We start from the raw sequence: 24,532 nt of genomic DNA, 5'->3' as shown, positions 1-24,532 counted from the left end.
GTTCCACTTGGGTCCACCATTGGAAATTTTTCATGGGTCGAGATCCACCCCTCTTGGGAGAATTTAGCCAGTAGCGCTACCATTCAGGTTGCAACCCAAGTCTATGGTAGGCAGGTAATGACAATGAGTAAAGTGGGCCAGGTTTGAGAACAACCTATAACACATCTGTGGAGATGAATTGCAACTGATATTTAATCTTGAATGAGCAGAAGACATTTGGGAGTGGTGGAGGCCACGGAGAACTAGAAATTGCGTGTTCCATCTAAGGAGTGTGGTTCTAGGCATCATCGGTTGGTTGTTGCCAAGGCAGCGATTGCAGATGTGTTTTGGGAAAGATTGTGTCTGAGAACCTTCAGCAGCGGACACTGCCGTAGTAGCAGTGCCTTTCTTAGCAGATGGCCGTGGACACTAGGGCACACTGGGACACCCTGGAATTGGAGTCAGGAAGGCCCCAGATCATAGCTCACCCGATGCTAGGCCATGATACCTCGAGCGAGTCACTTTGCCTCTGTATTTTGTGAAAAAATTGGAAGAATGAGCCATAGCTTTGCTGTGAGGATGGAGAGCCTGATACTGAACACTCAGAAATATTTGTTCCATCCGATTATGAATTCCTAAAAACAGACTGTGCCACACTCACTTTTATGGACCTCATGCATAGAACAGTAACTTTCATAAATTCCATGTGCTGGAAAAAGTTTGCAAGCGGATGAATTGTTAGAGCACAGTGGTAATGATGCCCATCTTTACACACACACACACACACACACACACACACACACACACACTTTCCTCCCTTTTGGTCACCTTTATTAGCACCTCCCACATACCAACCCCTGTCTTATTAAGTGTTGTGGTATCAGAGATGAATATGAATGTTCCTTGATCTCAGCGGCTGATCACTGGCTCACCTGGCATCGTTCTGGCCCAAGAGTGCGGGACAGCCTCAGTCCGGGCCAGTTTAGAAAGCACAAACCAAAGGAATGGGGCTGGACTAACAGACCTCAGTTCAGCAGCAGCAAGAACTCCATTTATGAGATATGGGCAGCCATGGAGCTGGCCACTTTGGGAGGCTGTCAGCACTTCCTTGATTGGCTTAAGTAGCGATGAAGTGATAGTCTCTCAGGGATACTGTTGGATGAGTTCACATTTGGGGTGGGACTTGAGCTGTTAACAGCCCTAGGTTTCAAGGACGCTATACCTCTGGTCTGCTAACATATATGGTTTTTAATTCAGGCCATATATTACAATCAACCCGGGATCTTTCAAAATTTCCCATTTGTGAGCCTCACCCTCAAGATTTGTATTCAGTGGGCTTGTGGTGAGGCAAGGGCATCAATGTTTTTAAAGTTTCCTCCATGCTCTGATATGTGGAGAATCACTGGTGCAGCTGAATGGAAGCTGAAATACTAGGAATAAGAGCACTTGTTGTGGAAGAAGAGAGTTCCTTGTTAAACCTGCTTACATATGTACCCTCTCCGGGTGCCATCTTTTTTCTTATTGTAGGTGGAATTGTCTCCTGTTAACAGACCTTCTGTTAAAAGGGTAGCTAGCTTGCAGCCCTAATGATAAGTGTTGAAATAATTTTATTTCACCAAAAAGGTTAAAATGTACCTGTTCATCAAATGTGTCCAGCTGCCGGTACCCCTCACCAGTTTCTTGTCTTTCAACAGGTTCTCTTAAGGTTAGATTTTATCTGAAATGGATTATCCTGTCCTAGAAAATTACATTTGAATTTTAAAGGTGATTCACAGGTTGTTTTAAAGACTTCTTAGGCCTACATGGCAGTGACCAACTCTTGATTGGCTGACTGGAGTGATTGTGGGGAGCAGACAGTGGGGTCAGGAAATGAACCATCACCATTAAAGCCAAATCCACAAAACTGGCAAAAATCTAAAGATGGTAACAACAACAACGACAACAACAACAAAAGCCTAAGTAAATTAAGTACAATAGTTTAAGAACACTACTCATTACTACATGATAAGATATTCTCATTTTAGCCTTTTCTTGCTTGATCTTCTTTCCTTTTTTTTTGTTTTTTTTTAAATGTTTATTTATTTTTTGAGACAGAGAGACAGTATGAGCAGGGGAGGGGCAGAGAGAGAAGGAGAGCTAGAATCTGAAGCAGGCTCCAGGCTCTGAGCTGTCAGCACAGAGCCTGATGCGGGGCTCGAACTCACAAACTGAGACCATGACCTGAGCCAAAGTTGGATGCTTAACCAACTGAGCCACCCAGGCGCCCCGATCTTCTTTCCTTCAAAGGTCAGACAGCCCCCCAGTTGGACTGTGCTACCACTGCTGTGTGCTCCCTACTTTGCAGGCTCCCCCTAACTCAGAGCACAACTCTGGTTGGGTCATCGCAGCCACAGGAGCTCTTGGGAGCAAGAAGAAGTGCAGGTGAAAATTCAGGATCGGGGAGGGAGTTACCACTTAGGCTACTCTGCAAGAGAAGCCTAATATTTAGATGTTTTTGCTATTTCATAGTAATTTCCCTCGAGTGTGCTTGGCACACCTCCTGTGAGGTGTTCAGAATATTGAGTGGATGAACACATGAATGAGTGATCTCCCTGTCGGTAAACTGACTGTATAACCCAAATTCTGCCCTAGCAATCGCTCCCAGTTCTCTCCAAACATGACACATGGTTAGGTCTGTGCTTTGTTTCACGTGCTGACTCTATTGTGTAGGCCTCCTCGCTCCCCCTCTCTTCACCTGGCTAACTGGCGGCCAGCCCTTTTCAGAACTATGTGAAAGCTTTCCTGCCTCTTGGCAGCTCCCGGTGTGGCCTTGGGCTCGGCCCTCCACCGCCCTCTCTGTGCTGCTGCTCCTCTGGGCTCTCCGCCCCACTGTGTTCGGGCTGTCAACGCTGGATACTCTTTTCTTTCTTTTTTTTTCCTCAATCCGGCCACCTGCTCCCGGCAGGCAGGACTGCGGCATGTTCTCAGTATCCCAGCACCTACCACTGTGCCCGGTGTGTGTAGATGCTCAGTGAAAGGTTAAAAGAGCTGTCAGTGGAATCATTGATTTGTGACTTTTAAAAATATTTATTTATTTTGAGAGAGAGAGAGAGAGAGAGAGAGAGCGTGTGCGCAAGCAGGGCAGGGGCAGAGAGAGAGAGAGGGAAAGAGAGAATCCTAAGCAGCCTCCGCACTGTCAGCATGGAGCCCGACGCGGGCTTGATCCACGAACCTGAGCTGAAACAGGTTAACTTACTGAGCCACCCAGGTGCCCCCATTGTGATTTTCTAGAAGAACTGACAAGATGAACTTCTTCTTTGGTGTCCACAATGCAACTTATTAATTAATAATCATCGTCTATATATAATCTAATTGATTCTCACAATTTGAGGGTGTCGTTCTGTGTTGTAAGAGCCTCTTCCTTTAGAGGCAGTAGTAACTGATGGGTCTGTCATTCCACTTGAAAGTTTAGCAGCGGATACATTTATACAGTATTTAAAAAGCAGTGCTCACATTGTCCCCGTTTTACAACCCCCCCCCCCCACATGCATGCGTGCGTGTGTGCCTGCACACGCACATTCTGACTCTTTGATGGTTCTGGGATGGGACTTGGACATCAGTATTTTTTTCTGAAGTTTATTCATTTATTTTGAGAGAGAGTGCAAATGGGGGAGGGGCAGAGAGAGGGAGACAGAGAATCCCAAGCAGGCTCCTCAACGTCAGTGTGGATAGAGCCCGACATGGGGCTTGAACCCACGAGACCATGAGATCATGCATGACCCGAGCTGAAACCGAGAGTCGGATGCTTAACTGACTGAGCCACCCAGGCACCCCCTGGACATCATTGGTTTTAAAGCTGTCCCAGGTGGTTCTAATGTGCAATGAGGGTTGAGAACCGAAGCTTTAGGTAGTGATGTTATACAGTATAATCACTCACCTATTTAAAAACACCTCTTAGATGTAGCTCTGGAAGGTCTCATGTACTTTCTCTTAATTTCAAAGTATTACTGTTGTTTGAGGAGCTTTTGTGGGACCTGAACCTTCTCCAGGCAGGCAAAGCAGAGACTGAATCCTTGCCTCATCATGGTGATGATGACCTGATTTAGATATTTTCCTAGGTGGGCATTTTTTCTTTCAGTTTTAAAGATTTTTCTTCAGAGATACAGCAAAGTAAGGAAAATAAAATTCGCAGCCTTCTCTGTCCCCACTACTGAGGATAAGCCGATGGAAATTTGCCATGTCTGCCACAGACTTTTTTTCTATTTTGAAAGAGAGAGAGGGTGGGGGGGGGTGGAGAGGCAGAGGGTGAGGGAGACACAGAATCTGAAGCAGGATCCAGGCTCTGAGCTGTGAGCCCAGAGCCTGACGCAGGGCTTGAACCCATGAACCTTGGGATCATGACCTGAGCGAAGTCGGACACTTAACTGACTGAGCCACCCAGGAGCCTCTGCTAGACTTTTTCTTAAAGGAGGAACTCCTTGAATCTTCAGCCCACGCCTTTCCCCTCTGCATGGCAGGTGACCACGCTGCTGTTGACGTTCCCAAACACATTGTTTCTGTGTTTTCACCACATACGTGTATGCCCTCAGCAACAAGCAGTATATATGGTGTTTAAAAATATCCCAGCTGGTATCGTTATTCATGTTGATAGGCATAGCTTGAGTTTAAATTTGTTTCACGAATTTATTTATCCGTTCCCTGCACAGATCCATTTCAAAGCATGCTATATGCTTTTCCAAGCTGTGAGATAGTAGGCAGGTCGTAAATCTCGGAGTCAGCGTGTCATGGAAAATGACCTGGATCAGAGAGTTGTTATGAGGATTAAATGAGATGATGTGTATAACATGTTTAGCACAGGGCTTGGGGGACACACACACAAACACACACACACAGAGCTTTATAAATATTTGCTGTTAGCAAAGATACATCATTGCTGCAGTTCTCCCGTTAAAGAATGTGTGAAGTGCCTGGTTCGGTTACTGTTGGGCTCCCCTTTATCTTTCCCTTTTACTATCTCCCAGTTTGTTCATTGCTGATCTCTGCATCTTGCCATCTGAGGCAGTGGAAGACTGTAAAAAGAATATTGGCTTGCCCGTTAGTACCCGATGAATTAACGGAGGCCGTGGAAGGGAGAAAGGGGCAGTTAGCTCCTGTGTGCGCTGCAGGCTGGTAGAGGTCAGATGTGAGGGGCATGCCTATGCTGTTTTTCTAACTGGCTTTAAATTCTGTTTCTTATTTCTTTTTCTCTTTAGAGCCTACTACGTGATAGGTACTTGCCTTTATGCGTGGTATCTTGTTCAGTGAATGAAAAATCCCGGTTAACCCTTATATGCTATTAAGTGTGGTTATCCCTGTTTTATAGATGATGATACTTAGGCTAAGAAAACTTTAATGACTTTTTCAATGTATCTATGCCTGTAACTGAACTAGTGAGCATTCCCCAATAGGTCTGCCTGATCCCCAAACTGAAAAAAATTCCAGTGTTTCCCACTCCACCAAAGCATCTGAGAGGAAGTAAACACCTAACTTAATTAATTTTCATTAAAGTGACTAGGAGAAGTGGGAATATAAGCAGATAAAAGCCATTGTATGGATGTGGTCTGTTTGTTATGCTGGATGTATTATTCCATTGAAGTGCTTGTCCATTTTTAACGGAGACAGATCTTAAAAAGCCAAGTATTGTTTTAGGCTTACTTCATAGCTCTTTTCCTAAGGTTAAACCCAGGGAACTTTTTCTGGAACAGAAGGGGTAGGAATAGGAAAGGTGGGGAAGAAGTTGGGAGCGAATCAGTGAGAATCTAATTAATTGGTAGATCTTGACTGCTAGTGTAGACATTTAACCCCGGGGGCTGCATTGTAAAGGACACCTCACTGGAAGGGACATCCAAGTTTAGGGTGGAGTGTACTAATTCGTGATGGTGGTGGCCCGTTCACTTTGCTGCCATCTACGTAGGAAATTGTCGTACTTGTGCAGCTTTGTGCCCTTGGGACTGTGGAAGTGCCTCGTTGAATTAGAAGGCTAAGTATGTGCGTGTGCCCTCATCTCCCTTGTTTCTGCTAGGGGATTCCCACCGAAACATCATCATGTGGCTGGACCACCGGGCGGTCAGTCAGGTCCACAGGATCAACGAAACCAAGCACGGCGTCCTGCAGTGTGTTGGGGGTGTGATGTCAGTGGAAATGCAAGCCCCGAAGCTTCTGTGGCTGAAAGAGGTGAGCACATAGGGTGGAGAGAGGACACTAATTACGGCCAAGGATTTCACTTATCGTGGATCTGCCTGTACCAGGCACCATGCTGAAGTGTGTTACATTTGGTTTTTCCCAGCAGCTCTCTGAGGGAGGTTGATCCCAATTTGTTGATTCAATTATAGCTAAATCATTCCTGTTTTTAGGTGCTAACCTTATGTAGGCATGGTAATAAGCGTTTGGCAGATTGTCTCTTTGAATCCCAGCAGCAACCTTATGAAAGTAGAGGTTGTCTCTTTTTTGGGTGGGGTGGGGGGGCGAAGGTTGTCTGTAAACAAGAAAACTAAAGCTAATAGAGATGAACCAACTCCCTCCAAAGTGACCTAAGTATGTGGCAGAGCCGGGGTGGAAGCTGACCCCAAAATCAGTTCTCTTAATATCCAGGATTCTCCCAGAGTTCAGGAAGGCTGCTGATTCCCGTTCCAGATAGAAAGTGGCAGAGCTGGGATTGAAGTCCAGATCTTCTGACCAGAATCTTCTTTCTCTATGCACTTTTATCTGAGGATTAATCTGGCCTTGGTGGCATGTTAGGATACTCCTTTCTCATGTCACCTGAACCTGAGTTTCCATGTCCTTGTGTGATACCGTGATCTCTGGACAGAGCACTTGCAGGTGGTTCCTGTTTCCAGATGTTCAGATCCTTTATGAAGTGTGGAGAATGGTGATGTCAGCTTAATGGTTCCCGGTAGAGAGGGATGTGGGAGACAGTTCAAGTCCTTTGGGAACCTCGGACTTGAAGGTCCCTAGGTAGTCTGGTGAGGAGAGTATCTGTCTAATGGGTAAGACCTGGTGTGATTCATATACTGGCTCTGGGGTTTCAGGTGGTCTCAGTCTTTGATGACTCAAAATGTAAATGGGGCTTGAGGGGAATGTAAGGGTGCTGAGAATGTGTCCTTGGATTGCCACAGTGGGCAGAAGAGAGAGAAGCAAAGAGGGAATCCGTAATCAAGGCGGGTTTGGCTTGTTATCTGTTTAGTATATGGAGTTGTTTTGTAACCTTTAATTTGCAAAAACGGCTTCTGTATTTACTAAGAGTTTGAAAACACACTGCATTGTAGAAGCCAGGAGTTTTTGACTCCACTGACCATCACCTTGTGTAACTTTGAGCAAATCAGTTCGCATCCCAGGCCTCGCTTTTTTTTTTTTTTTTTAAGTTTATTTTTGAGAGAGAGAGAGAGCTGGGGAGATGCATTGAGAGTGGGAGACACAGGATCTGAAGCAGGCTCCACACTGACAGCAAGAGAGCCCTATGTGGGGCTCGAACTCATGGACCGTGAGATCATGACCTGAGCCGAAGTCGGATGCTTAACCGGCTGAGCCACCCAGGTGCCCTAGGCCTCACTTTTTCTGTCTATAAAGTGAGAGAGTTGGTCTGGACCAGTTTGCAAACCTGATGTAAATGTATCCTGAAATACAATTGGAAGATACAACTACTTTGCACTGCCCCACTCTCTGCTTTGTGTTCTGTAGACCTTAATTGATTTAATCTTAACAAGCTCTGCCTGATGGACAGCATGGGAAACTGAGGCTGACAGAGTTATATGATTGTCCTAAACAGATGGTAGAGCCAGAATTTAAACCCACGTCTCCTGGGCTCCAGATCCCAGCTCCGCCCATCATGTGTTGCAGCACTGAAATCCCTCTGTAAAGCATTGCTGGCCCGCAGACTTATAAAATCACTTCTGATTCTAGAAACTGCCCTTGTATTCCGAAGAACACCCATTTATGGAGAATCAGGAGACAATGTGTTCTTTTGAATGGGGCTATGGGAGATGGAGGCACAGAGAGGTTAGAGTGCTTTCACAGAGTCAGAGTCAGAGCGTAAGACTCTGCTAAGCTCACTGTGCTGTCATGTGTTTACTCTTTATTCACTCTTTAATTTGCCACATATTAACCGAGGTTCTCCTGTGAACCAGTAATGTCACAGGCACTGGGGACGCAAGCACAGAGAGAATGGGGCTGACCCTTGAGGGGCACAGAGTCCCCTGGGGCAGTGGTGGGGAAGCAAAGGAGGGGGCATGGAACCAGAGCTGTCAGAGGACGTGCTAATCACCTTGGTAAAGGAATATACAAAGTGCTTTCGGGGAAAACAATTTGCTTCCAGGAGGAGTTCTCTAAGATGAGTCTCAAGATATAAGTGGAGGTTTAGCCTGTAGGAGAAGATGGGGAGGAAATTCTAGAGCAAGACTATGGTTCATTTTTGGTAAGGTATGTAAGTCCTGGGACAAGAGCCCGGGATACTTTCCTGAGTGTAGTAGGAAATGAGGGCTGGTGGGTAGCCTGGGCTTGGTTTGTTCAGGGCTTATTTGGTGGTCAGTGGTTCTTAAGCAAGGGGGAGGGAATGTCTGAGATCCCTTTGGCAGGGATGAAGAGACTGGATTAGGGGTGAGAAAATGTGTGTGTGGGATTAGGAACTAGTCTTCATACTTTCTTGATCACAGTGCTTTGTTGGCTTTACTTTGCTCTTAAGATAAATCCCCAGATTTGTAACATGGCCCAGAAGATGGTGTGTGACGTCATTTTCACCTTACCCTCTCTGCTTAGGTGTATCCCTCCTCGTCTTGCTCACTCTGTCCCCAGGAATGCAGTCAGGGCATCTCAGACACACTCTGTTCTTTGCCACCTCAAAGAGGTTGGCAAACTCCAGGCCATAGGCCACATCTGTTGTGCTGCTTATTTTGGATGTTTTGAGAGCAAAGAATGGGTTTGACTTCAAACGGTTGAAAAAGGATCAAGAGAAGAATAATATTTTGTGACTTGTGCAAATTATGTAAAATTCACACTTTCATGGCCCTAAAAGTTTTATTGAAACACAGCCACCCTCATTTATGTATTGTCTGTGGCTGCTGTTGCATCACAGTGACAGAGTTGAGGAGTTGAGACATAGACTGTGTGCCTGCAAGGCTGAAAATATTTACTCTGTGGACCATTAGAGAAAAGTTTGCTGACCCCTGGTCTTGATGATGTCGTGATACTGTGCTTTCTGCCCCTGAGTATTCTTTCCTGTGCTCAACACTGATCCTAACTCATCATTTAGGTCTTAGCTTTATTGTCATGTCTTCAGAAAAGCCTTCCCTGACCCTCAAATAAATCAGAGGTCTCTTGTCACAGTCTCTTACTTCATTGTATGTTTTCATAAATTGTCACGATGTATCATTTTGTATGATGATTTGCATGGTGCTTGGGTCTTCCAACCATTGTCATCCATCTGGGGAGGGAGAGCCTGTCCGTTCTGTTCCTGGCTGTTTCTCTACTCCTGGTCAAATGTCTGGTGTATAGTTGGTAGTTAGTAAACAGTTGTTGAATAATTTGGGTGGCTCACTAAGGGGGGTGTTGCAGTTCTCCAGGTGAGAAGTCATGAGGTGTGAAGTAGGCACTGTGGGGTGGAGAGGAGATAGGTTCCAGGATTTTTAGGGGCTCATTTCAGCAGGACATCGGGGCTGATCGGCCGTGAGGAGTGAGCTAGATGGCAGAGTCGGAGCTGACTGCTCACCTCAGTACTGCTGTCATTCACGGGCTCCTTGCCCTTAGCCTGGAATCGGATGTCAGAGAGAGTCGGACAGAATCTGGAGTTCAGACTTCCCAGAAGACACAAGTGATATACTAGGACCACCGCAGCTCTTGGGCAAAGTCACTTGGGTCCTGGTTCTGCCATAAGGAATTTTAATCATGTCCTTTACATTTAAGGTTTGTGTGTTTCAGGTTGACGCATGTCTCCTTAATAAGAATTGTCAGATAAAAGGAAAAATGCCATTTGAATTTTTCATAACCCCCAGCAGTCTGGCTTTTCCATTTGGTCTCAATGATTCTGACTCTCATCTTAATGAAGGCCAAATGTAAATTAAGTTCTGTCAGGCTGGAACAGCTGGAGTCTCCTATCTTTATAAACATGAAACATTGTAGGGTAACAAGGTGCAGACTGAGGGAGGTCAAGAGAGTTAACGGCTGATGCAGATTCTGACAGCTCAGTGTTAATGGAAGATAATTAACTGGCTTGTAGGGGTTGCATGGAGATATTCCAACCCGACTTTTAACTCGTTTTCTCTTTTTGCCATTGTCAGCAGAGCAGAAAGCTAATCATTTTAGTTTGAGATTTTCATTGTTCATTCCAACTGGAACCAACTGGGCTGGAATGTCAGAGGGTTTTATTGACGGGTTTAGAAAATACATCTGCCCCTCCCATCTCCACAGTCCGTGCCTCTCTGCTTCTGTTCCCCTGATAATGTACTGGGAAACTGAAGAAATGATTCTGTGCTTCTAATGTGCCTTTTCCTGTGTATACAGATTTCTTGGAGCAAGCTGGGAGTTGGCATGCCCAGAGAGGTGGTTTGAGAACTTCGTGCTAGCTGTGGAAGAAATCAGTGGAGTTCTTTACAGGAGGAACTATTGGGAAAAAAATACAAAAAACAAAAAAACAAACCAAAAAAAAAAAACCCAAAAAACTGTTGGAGGTCAGGAAAGCCTGGTTCTAGTCCCTTCTGTGACATAAGAGGCTTGCCTCAGCTGTTTTAGTGCCTTGTCTGGCTTTGTTCTTCCATTCTTCTTGACAATGTAATAACATTTGTTGTCTTATTGTAGATTTCTTCTTGTCTTGAAACTTTGTGAAAGATAATGTTCAAGTTCCTTTCTTTGAAATACACCATTTCTTTTTTTAATGGCAATTATGGTAGGTACTATGGTCTTTTTCTGTTAGTTATTCTGGCTTGAAGTTGCATGTATGGATCTTTTACTGTTCACCTACATTCATCAGACCTTAGCAATGGACCTAATACAAGATACTGAGGAAATTTGGCAGCTAAAACACAGTTCTATAACAAAGGTACAGGCTTTGAAGTCGGGCATACTTTCATTTAAGTCTTTCTCTGCCCTTTACCAGTTTGGGGACCTTAGAAAGGTAAATCACCTTCTCTGAGTCTCAGTGTTTAGCTGTAAAAGGATAGTAATATCAGCCTGGTGGAACTATTGTAATTTAGTCAGATATTTGTAAAGCATTTTCTGCAAGCGTATATTCAGATAGTAGTTGAATCTTCATTTCCACTGTATTTAAAAATGTTTGTGTCAACTGATGGGCATGTCAGTAATATCCTATCACCAACTGAGAGAATTTTAAACACTAGAATATCTCATTTCGCGTAGCTGGCTGTAATGAGTGGTATTTTTCCTGTTTGACTAATAACTAAGGAAAACATCTAAAAACCACCATGAGTTTGTCAGAGACCATCATAGACAAAATCCAGTACCATCATACAAAACATATTTTCAGAGGCATTCATTTATGTGAATCATCCACATCCTATGTGTAATACCTATACCAGAAGGCAGCCAGCTTTGAACTTGAAGCAGATTTACCTAATGCCATCTACTATTTCCCCTAAAATTCACCATTGCCTCCACCATCAGCATTATTTTATTTCACAAAGATTATTTTATTTAATCTTCACACCCGTCTTGTGGGGTAGATACGATCTTTTTTTATGGATGAGGGAACTTAGGCTCAGAAACGTCAAATGGCTTACTCAGAGTCTCCTACCATGTGAGCAAACCTGCGTCGGGAGCCATATCACTGGTCTGCCCCCATCCCCATCCTGTGGGGCCTCTGTCATTCACTGTGAGAATCCAGAAGTGGTCTTTGCCTTCAAAAAAATCGCAGCGTGATTGGAGAAGAAAGATACAAACTCATCTAAGCAATAGGAACAGAATAAGGCAACAGGTGAAAAGAGTAGCCAAAGTGTATGTCGTGCTCATTTTACATCTAGCACTTTTGCAAGCATTTTATCCGTGTTAAACTCCGCTAATCCTCACCTCGACTGAATGAAGTAAGTATCCTCTCTTACAGATGATAAAATGGGCTCAGAGATGTTATGCAGCTTGCCCAAGGTGACTCAGCTAATAAATAGCTAGGATCGGAATCTTGGCATTTCACATGTAGAATATAGGCTTATCACCATTTCTCCCTACTGCTTTCCTCTTCCAGTGTTGGCCTTGCAGGGTTGGATAAATTAGTTCAGGGAAGAATTTGTAAGTGATAACTTCAGGAGGGCCCGAGGCCAGGAACAATGGCTGGTGGGTTCTTTTTTTATTTTTATTTTTTTTTCCTTTAACCAATACTGTTTATAGTCTCCCATGTGATCGGCACTGTGTTGGGCACTGGATATTCCAAAGTGAACAAAACAGGTGAGAGCCCTGAGTAGGCTTCTGAGAATTTAGATTCTAGCATAGAGAAGCAGAAAATAGACAAGGATATATCCATAAAGTGATTATATTTTCTGGTAAACGCTGTGAAGGAAAAACACAGATAAGCAGATTTGGCATGGCTGGTGTGTTCTCTCTTGGGAGGTATTGTTTGACCTGAATGATGAGGTTTTCAGGAAGAGAGGGCAGCAGGTTCATGAGGGGAGGAAAGTTACCTGTGAGATTAGCAGAGGAGGTCAGCGGGGCTGCGAGGGTGTGAGCCAGGCAGAGACTAGTGGACAGTGGGTAGGGGCCAGCTCCTGCATGGCCTTGAGGCCATGGGCAGGAATTTGGATTTTATTCTAATAGCAGGGGGAAATGTTTGATGGATTTGAAGCATAGGTATGACATCTGTTTTATGACTTAAAAAATCACTCCGGCATAGTACAGAGTAGGTAATAAATATTTGTCTAACAATAACACACTTGACATTATAATGTTAAAAGGAAAAAAAATACAAGACTGAATGTGTGGTCTTATGAATGTATTTGTTTTAAGAAATGATCAGTAAAAAAAACCAAAAAACAAAAAACAAAAACCTGGCTATGTATGCAAAAACCACTAATAATGGGTCACCATCTATGGTTGGAAGAGTTTGCTACTGTGATAGCACAGTGCTCATGCTTTTATTACTTATTAGTAGCTTTTCATTAAAAAAATAATCTTCTAGACCTGGCTAACCTTTCTGGTTTATACTGCTTCATTATTTAGCATGGCATTTTTTTTCTTCTTAGGCTTGTTTTCCTTAAAAACACTGACACAGTATTATTATCCCAATATACAGATGAGGAAAACAAGACCCAGAGGGCTTATGTGGCTTCCCCAAAGCTACACAGCAAATAAATGGTAGAGCCAGGATTCTCACCAAATCCGGCCTGCCTCCAGCTCCAGCCTGCCTTCACTGCCTGTTCTGAGACCGCTCGTTTCCCGCAACATGCCAGGGGCTGCAGGCTGGCGGCCCACAGGCTGAATCTGGTCCCCAGATGGGTTTTGTTTGACCTACCCTATGCTTGAAAAAAAAACTCTCTCTCTTTTTTTTTTTTTGGAATTGGTTTTCAACATTTAAAAACTAAGAAATTTCACATAAAAATCCAGATTTTCTGCTTCTTTAGAAGAAATAACAAAAGGATTTGGCAGTCCTGGGCCCGCATTCCCATGTGGAAAGAATTGGCCAGTGCTGAGTATGGGCTGCCCCCTTCAGAAGGGGCAAGTGTCCTTCATTTCACAGCCATCCCCACCCAGCTTGCTTTTGCTCATTTCCTTTTCCAGCACTACCCTCTAGGCGTTTGGATTTGAGACCCAGGCTGTGGGAATTTGTTCAAGGAATCCATCATTACTTTTCCCATAACAAAATGCTTAGAGAAGTGGAAAGATTTTCCAGATGGCAAACTTCTTGGTCAGTGGCTCTAGGGATGCTGTACCCATATTCACACACCTCTGAGTCTTTGCTCAGGGTTTTCCTTTGCCTGGCAAACTTACTGTTTCTTCCTTCACTTGGAAAAACTTACACGAATTCTTCAAGACTCCAGGAAGCCTTCCTTGGCTTTCTCCATCGAGTGTTGATTAGGGTCCTGCCCTTTGTCCCCCATGGCATCCTCCCCTTAAAAATGCCCTGGAATTTATTACACCATATTACGTCTCATTTATCTCCGTGTCCCTAATGCCTAGGGCACTGCTTAGCATCGAACACTGATCACTCAGGAAATATTTTAACAGAGGGATGGTGAACGAATGTACCAAATTGTTTATCGTGCCATTTTTGATTGTTGTTTACATCTGACCATCTGTTCCATTCCCAAGTAAAGATCTACTGCAGACCAAACGTAAGTTCATTTTCTCTTCCCCATTGTGGAAAAGGAAGTTTGGAGTATTACCACTCCTTTCCACCCCAGAACCACCCCTTGGCTGCAGTCGTGTTACTTTGAGTCATAGCTTGTTTTGTGTGTGAAGTGAAGGCCTCACATTGAGGCAGTGACTCCTCCAGGCCTCTCTCCTGTGTCTTTGTGTCTTGAGTGCATAACCCTTGAAGTTGCTTCCTTTACCCTGCAAGAGAATCCAACACCTATGTACTGAATCAAACAGCCTCTCTTATGAGTGTTTATACTGGGGCCCTGTTACATTCAGACCAGATTCTTTCCAGCCTTTGAGCAGTGTGGACAGTGTTGTCAGCTGTTGTTAGGGCCTCTTTTGTGGATTTTCTCTCCAGGGTGGTCTGCCCATCAACTAGGCTTGGAACTAAATAAAAATGGAGTGTTAAGGCTGGTGCCCTGCCTTCATTTTATTTACCTGGACAGCGAATCCTTTCTTTATCATCCTGGCATTTGCATTTTTGACTTATGCCAAATATGTATTGTATTGTTTTATAGTCCAACAAAGTAATTCTAAAAAGCAGACCAACAATAACAACAAAAAAAGGGCTTGGTCTGATAACTAGTAACATTTAATAGATGTCAGCTATTATTACTTAAACATTTTTTTTCAATGTTTATTTTTGAGAGAGCGCACGAGCAGCGCAGGGGCAGAGAGAGAGAGGGAAACACAGAATCTGATACAGGCTCAGGCTCTGAGCTGTCAGCACAGAGCCCAACGCGGAGCTCGAACTCAGGAATGGCAAGATCATGACTTGAGCCAAAGTCACCCCAATGTCAGCTATTATTATACCAAATTTTGTATTTTACTTTATGGCTTAAGGCAGACTAATGTATATTTTCTTTTCTTCTTTTTAAAAGAAATTTTTTTTTCTTTTTCAAATGTTTATTTATTTTTGGGAGAACAAGAGAGAGTGAGCAGAGGAGGGGCAGAGAGGGGCAGTACAGAGGATCCGAAGCGGGTTCTGCACTGATAGCAGCAAGCCTGATGCGAACTGTGAGATCTTGACCTGAGCCAGCGCTGGACGCTCAACCGACTGAACCATCCAGGTTCCCCAATGTATATTTTCTTTATTTGATCTATGGTATGGACTTGTGGGATAAATATTACTATTTGCCCCATCTTACAGATGAGTACACAAGCCTCAAAGAAATGAAATGATTGTCCACAGCGATTAGGATTGCATCTTTAGTGAAGGTTCACATGGCTCTAAATTGTGTCTTGTTTTTTTCGTGCTCTACCATGTTCCTTCTCGTTTGGGTTGATGGATTTTTAGCTTGGCTAAGAGCAGGGACCAGATCTTTCTATCCATACTTGGCTGTTGTATCCCTAGAACCTAAAACAATGCTTGGCATGGAGATCATACTCTATAAATACTTGCTAAATGAACTCATGTTTCCTGGTCAGAGCCAGACTTAGGGCTGGAGCAGTGAGGCCCATGTGCCTAGCTTTTCTGCCAGTCTTCCTGACCACTGTGCAGGGGTGTCTGCTACATCTAGGTGTTGCCAGTGTAATCAGAGAGGCAAGACCAAGATTGCTAAGTTTGGCTGCTTTTATGCCCACATGGGATGATTTGATATAAAACAAAAACTGAAAAAAAACCCTCTTTTGTCATAGTGGCTAAAATGCACCTGTTGAAGGGAAATACTGTCTTTAGAAAAGACACAAAAAAAGACAATGCATTTGATGTGTGTCCTGATAGAGGAACTCATGAGCACCATCAGCCTCATTGAGGTAAACTGTCACTTTGGAAATCTGGAAGCTCAGGGTAGATAGTTGATTGAGGCAAGGGAGGAGGCAGGCCAGAAGTTAGGAAAGATGATAGATGGGCTTCTTCTGGAAAGAGAAGTCAACCTCATTTCTCTAAACATATAGCTTGGTTTTACTTTTTTTTTTTTTTTCTCTCTCCAAAATGAGAATAACTGTTCTGTTGTTGTAGGGACATATTCATTTAATTGGTGAAACACACTTTTTGTCTGGTAACTACTATGTAGAAGACAATGTCCTTGGTGATGAGACAGAGTGGAAGCCAAGAGTGTCCTTTATCTCAAGTTGCTCCCAAGTCAAAGACCAAGGAAGAGGCTGTGAAAGCCATTTTCCCCAACATTTTATTACAATCTTCAGACATACAGAAAAGATGGAAGAATTTTATAGTGAATACTCAGAACCATCACCTGGATTCTGCCATTAACATTTTACTATACTTGCTTTAGCATGTGTATGTCCATCCATCTGTTCCTCTGTCCATCCATCAGTCCACCTTAAGTTTTTGCAGTAAGTTCAAACATCATTACACTTCTGAAAGCAGTTTGAAATGTTAAAGACCCTTTACCTTGTTGAGATCCTTAATTCTGCTTAAGATATTGACCCTGTTTGATTGCTATCTGTAAACATCGTCAACACCTGTACTTTATTTTTATGTTATGTTATTATTTTTACTTATCCTAGATATTTATTAAATATCTACCATGTGCTTTTAAGTTTGCTATCTTACTTAATTCTTATGAAAGTCCTGTGAGGTAGATGTCATCACTTCCTTTGCAGATAATGAAGGTGAGGATAAAGGAAGTTAAGTAGATTACCACTTACTGTTGCATCTAATACAGATGAGACACTTGGGTAGAAAGAGCTAGTTCTCCTAGTTCAGGTTTCAAATCCCAGATAACAACTTTGATTGAAATTTTGAAGTGAAATATGAATTTTACAATGGAAAGTTATCTAAGTTGTCCTTAGATAGACTCACAATTAAAGACCCTCCTCCATGCCTAAGACCCTCCACTGCACAAATTCCTGCCCATTTCTCTTCATCCGTGTCTCGTACATTAGATCCCTCTGAAAGAGCTGGCCTCTTCCTCCCCTTGGCATTCATCTTAAGCGTTTGTAGTTCAAAAAAATGAGTAAATGATGTAACTAGTTCCTTACCTCGTTTGAACCTGAGGGTCCCGGAAGCATCTCTTCGGCAAAGACCTCGTTCAAGGATTATCTCTGTGCACCATGCTGCAGCCATTCTGTTGGTTGAGTGATCATGCAATTCAGGGATCTCCTTAAAAGCCCATGTCTCCTAAATCCTTCTGACCTCGGTAAGGAAGTCTGATCTCAACTCTGCAGCCCCATCAGTACCCGTACGCACACCCTCTTAAAAAGCTGCTTTAGTTTGGCTTCCAAGCTTTGTAATCTCAACAGTCAGTGTCTACTGGCTCAAAAATGCAAGACTAGGGAGTGTTCAGAGGGAAGGAGAGGGCTGCCTGGATTCATGGCTCTGCTTTCCCTGGCCTCTCTCTCCCATTCGGGCTTTGCCAGAGGGTCTGAACTGTGGTGCAGAGACATTTTCTCCCAATAATGATACGTGTATGTATAGAGTATTGGAGCTTGCCCAAGTAAAGCAAAGCAAGCAGTTAGGAAATAAGATCTCTTTGCCAATTAATTATTCATAATATTTTCAATAATGACTTATCTTCCCTAATATAATTATTATTATTGCTTCACCATTGATTCGTGAAAATTATTGGTCATGGACTAGCACCAGTCCATGGTCTGGCATTTGGGAGCACCTGGGCTCCATGACCCCTGAAGTCCTCCTGCAAAGCTGGCATTCTGTGGATCTGAGATAGATGAGAAGAGAATCAGGACCCGAGTGAACCCTGCTGCACTTGGCTTGGCATGAGGCCGTGTGGTCTGGCTTTGGCTGGGGGTCAGAGACAAGCCCATGGACCTGAGAAAGAGAGTGAATCACTGTGCAAGTATTTATTGAGCACCTCCCTTGTCCTGGGAAGCAGCAACTGGACAGTAGTGTATTGGCCTTGGAATTCAAGTGGCCGGGGTTTCACTCAGGCTTTTCACTTACTCTCTGCAATTCTCTTCACTATGGGCCTCCTGTTCCTGTCGATAAAATGGTGTTAACGGCAGTATTGTGTCTCTGTGTCTTAGAAGGTATTTGGGAAGTTGTAGAGTGCTGGTATAGTGATGTATTTTTTGTTGAATATGACAGAAGTAGAATGGAAATTAGGTCTGTTTTTCATACACTTATCTCTGGATGCAGGTAAGAAGGCCAAGAGTGAAGGGAAAAATTCACATTGTTTTGGGGCAATTCACATTGTTTTAAAAAAAAAAAGCCGGTGTGCTTAATCTTTACTGACAGCTTGGGGCACAGGTATTACTGTCCCATTTGAACAGGTGGCAAGAGGCTGAGAAAGTTCACCTCCTGCAGCTCATGAGTGGTCAAACTGGGATCTAACTCAAAATTTTTCAAGTGTGTGCTCATAACAGCTCACAGGCCAAGCCCTGGGGAGAGTGTAAGAGCCTGAGAGAGAGTAAATCCATCCTCAGAGGCCCCTAGCAGACGTTTCCAGAGCAGTTTCACTGACGCTATTGTTGGTGACTTATGGGGTCTGGTCTTCAGCAACAAACATGCTCAGGATGATGACTATGAGTACACATTTTAGTTTATTTTTTATTTTCTTAATTTTTTTTAAGTTTTTTTATTTTGAGAGAGAGAGGGAGAGAGGGAGCGAAGGAGGGAGAGAGAGAGAGAAAGAGACAGGGAGAATCCCAAGCAGTCTCTCCATGCTGTGAGCGTGGAGCTCAAGGTGGGGCTTGATCTTGTGAATTGTGAGATCATGAGCTGAGCTGAAATCAAGAGTTGGATGCTTAACTGATTGAGCCATCCAGGCTCCCCAAATGAGTACACATTTTAGAAGTCTAAGAACGGGGTGTGCTAATCTGTTCCCACCAGAATCAAACAGGGACATTCGTTCATTCAGCAGACATTTATTGAAAATGGACTTTATTCCAGGTACTTTGTAAAGTGCTGGAAATACAGCAGTAAACATTAGAGTCCCTGTCCTTAAGCTGCTCATTTTCTAGCAAAGGGAGAGGAGGGGCAGAAATAGAGTCACAGTGCACTTTAAGTTGGATGGAATTTGGGTCCCTATGAAAGTACACCCCCCTTAGGGGAGGCGAGTCAGGAGGAGGTGGTGTGTAAGCTGAGGCTGATGGTGGAGAGGCTGTAGGTAAGCACTTAGTGGGCGGTTTGCAGCAGGTAGGTCGGGTAGGTGGACTGATGCTGGAGAGGTGGAAAGGAGGATAGAGGACGGTAGGAGGAAAGTTCTCCTGGGGCTACAAGTACAGTACATGGGAAGGCAGTTCAGGGAGTCCATCAGAAAGCACCTTTTGAGTCCCTTCTGTTTATTCAATGCTATTCATGATGGGAGTTTCCCTTCTGCACATGGATAGATCCCATGTACCCCAGCCACGGTCAGAGAAAAGCTGGAAACTATCTGCCCCACCTTTTCTGACTCTTCCATCTCAAGGGCCTGGAGGTAGAACCCAATGCTCACATGGCTGCAGTGTCCTCCCTCGGCAGAGGAGAAGTGTCCTCATTTCTGTCACATCAGGACCAGACTAGACAGCGCCCCAGAGGATGAGGCGTGAATTAACCCCTCATGTCCAGGAGGGTGGGACTGAACACCAGGCAGGGGCTCTTTCCACCTCTCCCTTGGTGGGTGTGTGACTCAGAGGCGGTGACATCACCCATGACTTCATTCGCCCAGAGGAGAGACAGTGTGCAGACCGAGATCAGGCTCTGGCTTCTGCCCTTCCTTCTCCATGGTTTGTCTCGTCGGGGACATTGCCATGGTCCTGCTGTTGTTTTCCACACATCTTTTTCATTTTTCTTTTTGTTCTGGCTTTCTCATTGTATTCATTTCTCATGTGTTCCCATGTGTTTACTTCATTCTATCTCCCCTCTCTGTCCTTTTGCTTCTGTCTTTATTTTCTTTTCCTTCCTCTTTTACTTAATCTTTCCTGGTTTTTTTTTCTTGTTCATCTTCTCTTTTGCCTTCATCTTCCTTCCTTCCTTCCTTCCTTCCTTCCTTCCTTCCTTCCTTCCTTCCTTCCTTCCTTCCTTTTCTTGTGCTTTCTCCTGCTCTGTCTCAGAAATGGCAAAGTGGTCCTCCTGTCTCCTCTCTCCTCCAGATTCCCACATGGCGTTCTGTCCTAACCTTTCTAAAACTGTATTCACAAACCACCCCCACCCAGGACTGATGGTAGCTCCCATTCTCCCCTGACCTGAGTGTGTAATATAAATTCAGATTTCTTTTTACTGTACTTCAACATACATCACTCAGGCTAAACTTCTCAGGATTCCTTTTCCATGGCCAGGGATATATATAGCTGATGCTTCTCCTGAACTTTTCTCAGCCAGTTGTGCTGGCTGGACCACCGTCCTCCCCCATCTCCCGTGATCTTTGCCTTCCCTCCACACTGAGGTCAGACACTCCTCCCACATAACACCTTTCCCTTGGCTGCTTGCCCACAGCCGTCTCTTTCTATCATGACTATGCAGCATCCTTAGTTTGTAACAGGCATTGTCAAACTTGAATTATTCTATACTATTTATACACCTGCTGAGGGTTCACATGCAGACCCTTTGCTTCACCTACTCAATAAGCAATGTGAGGATCAGATCCAGCATACGCCTGACTTTTCATGCAGGGTCCTAGCACACCTGACCACAAACCAGGGCTGATGGACAGATTGTAGCATGGCCAATAAATACTTCATTTGAGAAATAATTATTTCATGTGCACTGTAGGGATACAGCTGAGTAAACAATAGGCCTCCCCTTAAAGGAACAAATAGTCTTGTTGGAGAGACAGGCTCCCACATAATTTGAGGAGAGTAAGGAATGTGGAAGAAACAAATAGTTACTGGGGATGTGCCAGGATGAGCACATTAATATGTATAAACTCACGGAGTTGAATCCTACTGACAGTACTAGAGTTAAACATTGCTGTAGATGAACATGAGACCCATGGATATTAGGTGACTCTTGGCCAGAAGTAACACAAGTTTTGGTAGAAGAACCAAAGTTTGAACCAAGATGTGTCAGTCCCTGAAGTTCCTGCTCCTTACTGAAGATGGATACGGGTCGTGCTATTGACATTCTAATAATGAGAACAGTCATTTAGGAAGTACTTACTATGTGCCAGATGCTTTAAACACTTCACAGACATTGGGTCATTTGTTCCCTCATCAACTTTATGGTGGAGGTGGTGTTACTGTTCACTCTAATTATTATGGGACAAGGGAGTGGAAGTGAAGAGTATTTAGCTTTCCCAAAGTCCCATGGCTATGAAGTATTAGAGCCAGGATCTGCACCCCTGCTGTCCGGCTTGTGGGAAGAGGCGGCAGAATGTTCAGGGGCACCTCCGTGTAGAACAGCATATTGCAATTTTTAGAACTGCCAATGCATCAGTCCATTTGGAGAATCAGGGGTGGTGGGGGTGCTGAGAGGTGAAGGTGTTGAGAGGTGAGGCTAAAGAGGGAGCTGGATCCGGGTCACAAAAATCAGAGAGTGTCCAGGGCCCTCTCCTACAACCCTTCACCAAAGATGCAAGAGATGTTCTTTGGAAGGGATGTTTTCTGTGGTGTTGAGCTATTCAGCATCCACTATAAGGAAGAGGCTATGAAGTTGTGCTCTTTTTCTACTAGTTGAGTTGTGAAGGGATTTCTCTGTTGTGGACCTCGTCTGTGCCCTGTAGGAAATGACAGTGGCACTCTGTAACAGGAAGGATATATATGACCAAATAAAGCCCAAAGAAATGCCAAATGGAATGGTAAAGCACACTGCCCTTTATGGTTTGGGGATAGGTAAAGTTTGGGTTGAAGGAAATTTGGGGAAGAAAGAGGAGGGGGCATTCCTGTCAGCCAGCCTGGACCTGTTACCAGCTTGTCCTCAGGTGTCCTGGTGCACTGGACTTTTGACGGAGCGCTGTTCTGGTCTCAGCCCCCTTTCCAATGATGCTTGGCAGCCATTCAACATGGTGTTGCACTGACCCAGGAGTCCAAGCCAGGAAGTGAATGAATCCATTTTCCAATTAAAATGAAACTTCTCCAAAGACCTGCTCACCCCAAGAAGAGAAATTTATCTTCCTGGCATTCTGGCTTGGCTAGAATGTCTCTGCTCCTAAGTCGGATGGTGAAAAGCCATTAACTTGAATGAGGAAAGAGAAACTGGGACAGTTCTTATTCACAACCTCATTCATTTATCCATTCATTCCTTTTTCCCATTTCCACAAACTCCTATTTAGTTTGTACATCTCTGCTCATGTATTTTTTCATCCATTCTGCTAACGTTATTCATCATCTATGTATCAGATACTATCCTAGGACCTAGGAATAGAGAGATTGAAAAAAAACATAGTCCCCCTCCCTTCCCCCTTAGAGCTTTCAGTGTAGTGAGGGAGACAAACACATGAATGGATAGGATGGGAAGAGCCATGATAGGCATATTCACAGGGTACTAAGAGGGCATAGCCTGGGAGCACCTTACTCAGCTTCGGGGAATCAGAAGATTTTGCGGAGTGGATACTATCTGAGTTGAGTCCTAAATGATGAGTCCATGTTGGCCAGGTTGAAGAGGGGTGGGTATTCCAGATAGGCTACACTATGAATGAAGATATAATGGTAAGAAAAAGCACAGTATATGTGGGTGATTCTAATACAGTATCTCAGAGTGATCAGAGATGAAGCTGGTAAGACGTGGGTTGTATATGCCATGTTAATGAATTTATTTTTAGCTCCAAAGGTAGTAGAAAACTTTGAAGGACACAAGTATATTAGATTGAAAGCTCCCTGTCGGTGGTAGCTCTTATTGTTTGCTCCTTTCCTAGCATTGGGCACAGTACTTGACATGTAGACGATACCATATAAATACTTATTGAATGAATGAATGAATATGTTATTTATATAGTTAAATGTACATGTTAAATAGGCTATTCTTTTTTTTATTAAAAATTTTTATTTTACAGAGAGCATGAGTGGGGGAGAGGGACAGAGGGAGAAAGAGAATTTTTTTTTTTAATGTTTGTTTATTTTTGAAAGAGAGAGACAGCGTGAGGCAGGGAGAATCAGGGAGAAAGGGAGACAGAGAATCTGAAGCAGGCTCCAGGCTCCAAGCTATCAGCACAGAGCCTGACATGGGGCTCGAACTCAACCGCAATTCATGACCTGAGCCGAAGTCTGATGCTTAGCCAACTGAGCCACCCAGGTGCCCCATGAAAGAGAGAGAGTCATAAGCAGCCTCCATGCTTAGCGCGGAGCCAGGTGTGGGGCTCAATCCCACAACCCTGAGGTCATGACCTGAGCTGAAATCAAAAGTTGGATGCTCAACTGACTGAGTCACCCAGGTGCCCCATACATAGACTGTTGTATTCTAATTGGCTGTGTAGGTGGTGGAATTGAAAGGGGGTAGGATTTGAAAGCATTAGGGTGGAAACAAACCACCTCAAAATTTAATGGAGGATAAAACTAACCATTTATTTACTCCATAATTATGCAGGTTGCTGATTTGGGATGAGCTAAGATAAATGATTTTTCTGGTCTCGACTCTTGATTCAAGAGTAGAGTAGATTTCTGGGGTAGGGTTTCCTGATCTTGGCTTTGCTCAGCTCTTCAGCATGGCTGGAGCCTTGGCACAGGTGGTTCAAGTAGGAGAAGTTCCCTCTTACTCAGCCTTTTTGATCTACTGAGGTCTTCAACTGAGTGGATGAGGCCACATTGGGGAGGGCAATCTGCTTTACTCAGTTGACCGGTTCCAATGTTAATTTCGTCTGGAAACACCCTCTCAGATACACTCAAAATAATGTTTGGCCAAATGTCCTTGTGTTCTCTCGTTGTCCAGCAGGCCGGGCTGAGCTGCCTCACCTGGCAGCAGTATATTCCAAGAAGACAAAAGCAAGGTGTTTTGAAGCCCATGTTCAGAAGTAGCGCAGTGGCACCTTTGCTCCATTCCAGTGGTCAAAGCAAATTGTAAGGCAAGACCAAGTGAAGTGGTATAGAAACAGATTCACCTCGTGATGAGAAGAGCTGCAGGGCTATATTGCAAAGGGCATTAATACAGGGAAGGGAAGAATTGTGGCAACTTCTAGAGTATGCCATAGGTATGATAGCAGTAATCTGGGCAATGGAGTGTGATGGACTGAAAAAGGATAATGATGATACGAGGTAGTCTGATGGTTAATTTTATGTGTCCACTTGACTGGGCATCAAAGTGCCCAGACATTTGGTAAAACATTATTTTGAATGAATGATGTTCCTTTTTTTTTTGTTCCTTTTGGTTGGGGTGTGTGTGTGTATAAATAAATGAATATATCCTTTTGGTTCTCTTTGTCTGGAGAACCCTAATACTAATAAGAGGTGGAGACCTCATCATGAATTAATTGGGAGT

At 44.0% G+C, this 24,532-nt stretch overlaps 1 protein-coding gene across 13 annotated transcripts in view; it reads left to right on the top strand.

Annotated features, from left to right (window-relative positions):
- FGGY (FGGY carbohydrate kinase domain containing) overlaps window positions 1-24,532 on the top strand; it is a 416,420-nt gene that overhangs the window by 37,562 nt on the left and 354,326 nt on the right. For 12 of the 13 annotated variants that reach the window (XM_053894721.1, XM_053894705.1, XM_053894704.1 and 9 more), the window contains one exon: window positions 6,020-6,171. The exons of the other annotated variant lie outside the window; for it this stretch is intronic. In XM_053894721.1, coding sequence (XP_053750696.1) covers window positions 6,043-6,171 — 129 coding nt within the window. In that variant the 5' untranslated portion in view covers window positions 6,020-6,042. The remainder of the gene's footprint in view (window positions 1-6,019; window positions 6,172-24,532) is intronic. 13 annotated transcript variants of the gene reach the window in all.

This window comes from Panthera pardus, unplaced genomic scaffold (assembly GCF_024362965.1).
Source record: "Panthera pardus isolate Hobbes unplaced genomic scaffold, ASM2436296v1 HiC_scaffold_11, whole genome shotgun sequence".
Classification (NCBI taxonomy): domain Eukaryota; kingdom Metazoa; phylum Chordata; class Mammalia; order Carnivora; family Felidae; genus Panthera; species Panthera pardus.
Note: the sequence above shows the minus strand (reverse complement) of the source record. Positions and strands in the feature narration are given on the sequence as shown.